The sequence below is a fragment of the Gymnoscopelus braueri genome (genome assembly GCF_963280865.1).
Source record: "Gymnoscopelus braueri genome assembly, chromosome: 10".
Taxonomy (NCBI): Eukaryota; Metazoa; Chordata; class Actinopteri; order Myctophiformes; family Myctophidae; genus Gymnoscopelus; species Gymnoscopelus braueri.
In genome coordinates, this window is record NC_137611.1 from 48,144,656 (window position 1) to 48,153,678 (window position 9,023).

General features: G+C 38.6%; 1 protein-coding gene across 1 annotated transcript in view; it reads left to right on the top strand.

Annotated features, from left to right (window-relative positions):
- adcy8 (adenylate cyclase 8 (brain)) overlaps nt 1–9,023 on the top strand; it is a gene marked incomplete at both ends in the record, with an annotated part of 127,005 nt that overhangs the window by 67,014 nt on the left and 50,968 nt on the right. The window contains 3 exons of the mRNA XM_080439980.1: nt 4,526–4,626; nt 5,297–5,498; nt 8,593–8,682. Coding sequence (XP_080296106.1) covers nt 4,526–4,626; nt 5,297–5,498; nt 8,593–8,682 — 393 coding nt within the window. The remainder of the gene's footprint in view (nt 1–4,525; nt 4,627–5,296; nt 5,499–8,592; nt 8,683–9,023) is intronic.

Consider the following 9,023-nt stretch of genomic DNA (forward strand, 5'->3'; position numbering starts at 1 on the left):
CAAAATACATTTTCCAAAGGTTTCCCCTCTCTCTCTTTGTATCTTGTTCCATCTGTGAACATCAAGTTGAATATCTAGTTTTGGACAATGGACAATGGTCTAATTGTACAGTACAGTACTCAAGTACTGTACTTAAGTACACTTTTCAGGTCTTTTTACTTTACTGGAGTATTTCATTTTGACCAAGAAGTCTGTGCCCAATATATTACGGTCCCTTGCCTGCTTTTGGGTACCGACCCACTGGTTGAGAAACAGTGCCGTAGAGCAAGTGTCTTCAATGTTTTTTTGTTTGTTTTTTGGTGACCTTTTTCATCCCGCAGAGGAGTGCGGAGGAGGAAGCAGTTCAAATCAAATCAAACTTTATGTATAGATTACATTTACATAAAACCAAAGATTGCCCAAAGTGCTACATAAGTCAGCCCCCTGGTGGCGCTATAAAAGGCAAATGTGAAAAATGCAGGGCATATGTTTTTCCTTGGCCTCGAGGGAGTGTGCGTGCAAAGTTTCTGGCAGATCGGTGCAGTTATAGTTAAAAACGCCTGTTATAGCGCCACCATGAGGCTGATTCAAGTGGCATTTCTTCCTCGGCCTAGTGGGAATGTGCGTGTGAAATTCACGGAAATCGCAAGCTGCGTTCATGATTTGAGGCATTGTGTTCAAAACGGAGCAATCCTGCAAACTTTGGGAGCCAATCTTAGCCAATCAGGTTGGAATCTGGAAAATCGGACAGATCCTTGTTGATCACATTACTATAGAGATACTGTGTACCGATTTGCGTGTTTTTTGGATAAAATCTGTAGGAGTAATATCCAAAAATGTGTTTTGCAAAAGTCGGCCTCATGGTGGCGCTATGACAGGCTGATCTGAAAAATGTGGGGCAGAGGTTCTGCTGTGGCATCCAGGGAGTGTATGTGCACAGTTTCACAGCGACCGGGCCAACGGTGGCGGAGATTAGCTGGTCACAGACAGAAGGACGGACGGACACACGGACAGACGGACAGGGGGTAAAACATTCTCTCTCGCCATGCCTTCGGCCTGGCGGAGACAAAAATCTATAAATCCTTAGTACATGTTATTATGTGCCCTATAGTAAAGTGAAGACAGTTCATCATTTACAACTGCCTGTTAATGTGTTTGTTCGTGTTTAACATATGCTTTGTAAAACATTCCTAAAATATCTATAAATCCTTATTACATGTTATTATGTGCCCTAAGTGAAGACAGTTCATCATTTACAACTGTCTATTAATGTGACTTTCTCCTTACCTGTTGCAAACTTCCTGGCTTTCATGAATTCAGACACCAAACAATTACTAGAATTATCTTTCATGTTTAATAAATGATTCGTAAGACACTCGTAAAGAGTATGTAGACCATTTGCAAACGTTATCATGGGCCTTGTTGTAAAGTGAAGACTATGCATTATTATTTCATGTTTAACAATGATTAGTAAAACATGTGAGATCAAAAAGTGGCAGAAGTAACGTTATAGAGTATAAAAGTATAAAACAATTTATTAAGATATAAAATGTAGCAACTCTTGGCCACAGCACACACACTGACATTTAAACAAAGAAATTCATCACAACAGAATCACAGAGTAGCAGGTTGGAGCCTCTGCAGTCACCACCTCCCAGTGCAAGTTAGCTAAAGCTAAACTGCTAAGCATGGAGGACATTACTAGCCTACACATCAAAACAAACATTGTGGATACAAACGGCCACCATCAAAATACACCCTGGTCATAATGCTACTTCATGTGTGTAAGATTAGCCATTTAATGTTACCTCGATCACCTGCAACAAGACAGTCAAAACACATAAAACATGAATTAGACATATTTCTGTCCAGTCTGCAACTGCATCACTTTTCACTTCCTCCCTAGTAGGCTACTGCAGGTGTAATGCAGGTAATCAATGTGTTGCCAGATTTTGCAAAAGAAACAAGCGGCCAGGTCTATGAAAACAAGCCCAAAAGAAGCAACTAGGCTCAGGCCCATGATAACGTCTGCAAATGGTTTACACACTCTTTACGAATGTCTTACGCATCATTTGCTAAACATGAAAAAAAAACTCCCTAAAAAACTCAATTTATACCACTATATGAATCATTTCCAAATGATTTCCTACAATTTAAATTACATTATTTAATGATGAGCAAAATATAAAAATAATGTTTTAATGTGTTTTAAATAATGTTTAAATTATTCTTAAATGTTCTACAATGTTATTATAAATGGTTTCATAATCATTAACCAATGTATATAAATAGTTTTTCTATGATTAGTTTTTTATCTACAAATAGCTTGTATATATTATAACATCAGTTACAAATGATTTAATAATCATTTACAGATGTATATAAATGGCTTATTCATGAATAGTTCACTACTTACTAATACCTTATAAATGATTTGTAACTGTAGTTATAAAGGCTTTAGTAATCATTTACAAATGTCAACAAACAGGTTGTTAATGATTTGTTAATAGTCTACAAACTGCTTATACACGTTTATAAATGCTTTATAACGGGTCATTATTGTAAAGTGCTACCGTCAGTTCCATTGATCCAAGCCGGAACACAACCATCTGACCACTCAGTCAGATGTGGTCAGTTTATGGTCTGTTCTTCAGACCATAGACAAACACGACGGACTAACAACGGAGATACCGGAGGTGTCCCCAAAATAGACTACTAAAATGAATGATATACAGTGTGCCTTTTAATCATGCATGCATGCACACGCTTGCATTACTATCCACAAGGGAATGTCAAAAGCTGTTTGATAAAAATGCAATGCATGCATGTCCACCACCCCGGCCCTGCAGAGGAAATTAACCCATTAAGACCAGGAAAAGCATCTGTCATTTTAACCATTTGTTTTATATTTTGGCTATTCAAACATAGCAGATATACAAGCTCATAGATCTTGCAGATCTGCTATTTTTAGAAAAATCGTGAAAAGTTGTGTAAATCTTTGAATATATATATTTTTTAAAGCGAACATTTGTAACTCAAATCTTTGCTTCTGGGGATTCTACAAATGTCTTCTAAATTCTAACATTTTTTTTTTCACGTATTTGTCTAATATCAGTGGTTCAATTTGAGTAAAACATTTTCGTTTAAAAATATATATATTCAAAGATTTGCACACATTTTCACGATTGTTCAAAACATTTCAGATCTACAAGCGCGGCTCGGTGCCGCACTATGAGCTTATATACAGTATCTGCTATTTTTTTTATAACCAAAGAAATCTAAATATGACACAGATGCGTTCCCGGTCTAAATGGGTTGACGAGCTATCAACGTGCGGAGTGGCGATAAGTTGAGACGAGAGCATATCACCCCTTTCTCAAAAATGTCCGGAATTAAAAATGTACATGAGTAAAAGTATTGGTATCAAAAATGTACTTTAAGTACCAAAAGTAGAAAGTACTCATTATGCAGAATGTCCCGTTTCACAAGTTTTCTAATGTATAAAATGTACAAAAGTCTTTGGAAAATAGCAGATCTACAAGTTAACAATGTGTCGCATCGCAATGCATTGTGAGCTTGTAGATCGGCTATTTTCAAATACCGAAATGTATATAGGCAGGTCTGAAGTGGTTAATGCATGTTTTGTAATACTAATCAAAGTCTACAAAGACTAGTAACTAAAGTTGTCAAATAATTGTAAAAGTGCAAAAAATACCTCAAAATGTACAAACTTTGTTTTTTTACAACCAAGGTTTATGTTTTAGATTGTAATTAAAGTAAATAAAAGATGAGTGTTTCATTTACTGCTTTCTATAGTGTTAGCATTTTTCGCGATATTGTTTTACAGTGGGCGGGGGCATTCTGTCCGGTGGCTAAATATGTATTTTTTTACACAATAACCCGGCGTTTTCTTTATAATTATTTACAGTAGCTCTTCTAGCCTCCAATAACTCACATCTGGCCATCAAAGACCACAAGACCTTTTTTATTGTGTAAAAAATAGATATTTAGCCACCGGACAGAATGCCCCCGCCCACTGTAAAAAATATCGCGAAAATTGCTAAAACTATAAAAAAATGAGACTCATCTTTTATTTGCTTTAATTACAAGCTAAAATATAAACCTTGGTTGTAAAAAAACAAAGTTGTCCTTTAAGTACAGTACTTGTACATGTACTTAGTTACTTTACACCACTCTCAGCTTGTAGATTGTCTATTTTCACTTTTGTTAAATTGTCAACATTTCGATACGGCAGTGCATTGATATTAAAAAAGGAAATGCACTCTGCAATTTCTACTTTTGAATATTCAAGTATTTTTTTAGTTATTTTTCCCAGTAGCCTACTTTGACTCATGTACACACTTCCACTTAGTAGTTGAGTAATATTCGACCGGGAGTATTCTGCATTTTGACTCAAGTATTGGGCTTGATTACTTTGTGTTTGTTTTCATCTTTATTTAAAACTATTATTTTTAGTGTGTGTGTCGTTAAATTGTACGTCTAAAAGCGAGGTCTCCCTTCCCCTTCCTCTCCTCCCATGATGCAGTACTCCCAGATGAGGGACGAGGTCTTCAAGTCCAACCTGGTGTGTTCCTTCATCGTTCTCATCTTCATCACCACCATCCAGGCTCTGCTGCCCTCCACCAGGTAAAACTGACCAATCGCTGTCACTTTATTCAATTGTGTGGATTAACCACTTAACCCATTAAGACCGGGAACGCATCTGTGTCATTTCAGATGTCTTTGGGCTATTCAAAATGAGCAGATATACAAGCTCATAGCTATGAACTTGTAGATCTGCTATATTTGAAAAATCGTGAAAATGTGTGCAAATCTTTGAATATATATTTTCAAAATCAACATTTTTAACTAAAATCTTTGCTTCTGGGGGGTCCCTGGAACACAATATTTTGAGGCCAAATACATATAATTTTGGGGGTCCTTGAAATGAAAAAGTTTGAGAACCACTGATATAGCAACATAAGTAATTTAAAAAAAACTGTTAGGATTTAGAAGACATTTGTAGAATCCCCACAAGCAAAGATTTGAGTTACAAATGTTCGCTTAAAAAAAGATGTATCCAAAGATTTGCACACATTTTCCACGATTTTTCAAAAAGATTTGCAGATCTACAATCTCATAGCGCGGGCACAGAGTGCCCCTTGTAGTGCCACTATGAGCTTGTAGATCTGCTATTTTTGAATAGCCCAAAGAAATCTAAAAATGACACGCGGATTGAATGGGTAAAGTAAAGAACAGAAGAAAAGAAAACCTCCCACCTCTGCTGTTCATCACTCGTTTTGCTCATGTCTCGCAGAATGCTGACCATGGTGATCCAGTTCTCTGTGCTCATCGTGCTGCACTCCTGCCTGGTCCTGGTGACCACAGCGGAGGACTACAAGTGTCTCCCGCTGATGATGCGTAAAGCCTGCTGCTGGATCAACGAGACCTACGCCGCGCGGAACGTCATTGTCTTCCTGTCCATACTCATCAACTTCCTGGCTGCTATGATCAACATTGTGAGTATGCTTCCTGTTAGACGCAGTGGTCATGGCCTGTAGTTACTACGTAGGTACTTTTCTTTTGTATCTGTAGTTCTGTACTTTATTCATTTCTTGGGAGCTTATGACGTTCTCTTCCAATGCAAAGACAAAGCACTTTTGACTCCACTTCATGTATAGGAAGGTAAAAAAGATTATTGAATTTTCTGGGGGGAAAAAAACAAAATTTCAACACAGCAATACATTGATATTAAAAAGAAAATGCACCTTGCAATTTGTATTTTTTAATACTTTTTACGTATTTATTTTTAAAATGATACTTTTTACAAATTTGACAGAGCAAAACTTTCACTTGTAGTTGAGTAATATTTGACCAGGAGTATCTGTACTTTGACTCAAGTACAGGAGTTCTGTAATTTGTACCACCACTGCTGATTTTGTGAGGAAGCTTCCTGTCAGGGGATATGTAATACAGCAAGTACATGCACACACACGCACGCACGCACGCACGCACGCACGCACGCACGCACGCACGCACGCACGCACGCACGCACGCACGCACGCACGCACGCACGCACGCACGCACGCACGCACGCACGCACGCACGCACGCACGCACGCACGCACACACACACACACACACACACACACACACACACACACACACACACACACACACACACACACACACACACACACACACACACACACACACACACACACACACACTGTCTGTGTGTGTGTGTGTGTGTGTGTGTGTGTGTGTGCTTGCATTACTATACTTATGAGGGGACAATTTTCCTGGTCCTCACCATGAAAATGGTTGTTTTATGAAAAGAGAAAAGGTTAGGGTTAGGTATTTAGCCGTTATGTTTAGAGGTTGGAGTTGTGCCTGATATATACTTAGATGTGCACCATTTTGCAAACTTACAGTGAGCTTGTAGACCGGCCATTTTCGGCTTTAGGATCAGGGTTAAACATGTAAAAAATAGGTACGGTGTTCATAACATTGACGTCCTTAAAAATGTGTCGATGTCCTCACAAGTATAGCAATACGTGTGTGTGTGTGTGTGTGTGTGTGTGTGTGTGTGTGTGTGTGTGTGTGTGTGTGTGTGTGTGTGTGTGTGTGTGTGTGTGTGTGTGTGTGTGTGTGTGTGTGTGTGTGTGTGTGTGTGTGTGTGTGTGTGTGTGCGCGTGAGAAAGGGTCAGTTCGCTGGTCTTTTAGTCCCAGTGAAGCACATGAAACAAACTCCAGAATAATGAGCTCTTCAAGGTCGCCGGCGGTCGAGCAGAGTGTTTTACGCACCCTGAGAGGGCTATGTTCTGTGTGTGTGTGTGTGTGTGTGTGTGTGTGCGTGCGAGGAAACATGTTTTTTTTTGGCAATGAAAATCAGTGGTGTAAAGTAGCTAACTACATTTACTCAAGTACTGTAATATTACAGTACAATTGTGAGGTACTTTTACTTTACTGGAGTATTTCTAATTGTCTATACTTTCACTTCTACTCCACTACATCCCAGAGGCAAATATTGTACTTTTACTCCACTACAATTATTTGAAAACTTACTAGTTACTTTGCAGGTATAAATGATAACCACTTTAGCCCTATTTTATACCTAGGCTATTTGAAAATAGCCGATCTACAAGCTTCGTAGCATTGCGATGCGTTGTGAGCTTGTAGATCTGCCATTTTCAAACATTTTAGTACTTTTACTTTTGGTACAAGTTTGTCTTTAAGTACATTTTGATACCAATATTTTTCTAATTTTACTCAAGTAAATTCTGAATTCTGGACTTTTACCTGTAACAGAGTACTTCTACATTGCAGTATTGCTACTTTTACTTAAGTAAAACATTTTGAGTACTTTTTCCACCACTGATGAAGAGCAGCCACCATTCACGAAGAAACACGCAGGTCCTTACAACTAATAAGGCTCTTTTTTTCCTTTGTTATTTTCAGCACGGCAAACAATGTAATTCGAACGAAAGAGGAGAGGCGTGAGTCAGACCGTGGAGACTTGCTCTCAGCAGTGTGGTGCTAGAAGTGCTGCAGACAATATCACAATATTACAATATCCAAATGAGTCCGTCTCATATCACAATATCAATATGATATCATTGCTGTGAGGGGGAAACCTTGAACGTCCAAAACGATGACTTTTCAGGCAAAGAAAAAAAAAAACACAGAACCTGTGTTTTTCAATGGATCCAAGCTCTAGGGATAGTTCACCCCCAAAATCACTTTTTTTTCTGTTGATTACACACCCTATGGAGACTTGAATTCATGGAGATTTTTCCCGTTTTTGTCGCATTCCTAAGCCAATCATTTGATGACCGATGTTCTCTCCGGAAGGAGACTCAAAGTGTCAACTCAAAGTGTCAACTCAAAGTGTCAACTCAAAGTGTCAACTTTGAGTCTCCTACCGGAGACATTAGCATCTTTCCGCCGGTCTTCAAAGTATTGGCTTAGGAATGCGACGAAAACAAAACAATCTCAATGAATTCATCTTTTGGGTGAACTATCCCTTTAATACTTTTCCTTTGTTCAATGTTTATAAAAAAAAACAAAGACACACTTAACCACTTTCACTTAACGCTTATCCTTTTGTTTCTCTTGCCATTATTATGTTATACATTTTGTTTTGGGTGAACCTGTAGATTGGCTATTTTTGCTACGTTTGCTGTTGTACGACGTATTATTCATTTATGGGAAAAACATAAATAATCAAAAAGATTATAGAGATACAAGGTTGTTGCATACAATGTACAACCTCAATGTTTACCACCTTTTTCTGTCTGTCTCTCTGTAGCCTCGATCTCCAGGCTTTTATTGCTTAGTTTTGCTAAAAAATAAAAGCCTGGCCCAACGATAGCCCGTACTGGGTATGAGGAAGTGTTTCACTTCCCAACCAACCAGAGTGCAGTGGGCGTCGCTCGTAATGTTGTGTTAACGGGGCGGGGGTTGACGGACAGATCGGTGAACCAATGGGATCAGCCGCAGTTTCTCGCCGGCTCTTTACACCCGCCTCTTTATACACGAAATCAGGAGGGTTGCAGCAGGCTAGTCTCTCTGTGTCTGTATCTCTCTCTCTCTCTGTGTCCTCTCTCTCCAGCTGTGGTGTGACTTTGACAAGTCCAGTTCGTTCAGAAACCAGACGTTCAACGAGTCCACAAACATCCCTGACATCTGCTTCTACCCCGAGGTAAAGACCCTGCGCCTCACATGACAAGGAACCAAATGGACCCCTAGGGGGTCTGAAAACTCCATTCAATCTGGGAACGCATCCGTGTCATTTTAGATTTCTTTGGGCTATTCAAACATAGCAGATCTACAAGCTCATAGGGCGGCACCGAGTGCTGTGCTATGAGCTTGTAGATCTGCAATATTTTGAAAAGAATCGTGAAAATGTGTGCAAATCTTTGAATATATATATATATATATATATATATATATATATATATATATATATATATATATATATTCTTTTTTAAAGCGAACATTTTTAACTCAAATCTTTGCTTCTGGGGGTCCCTGGAACAAAAT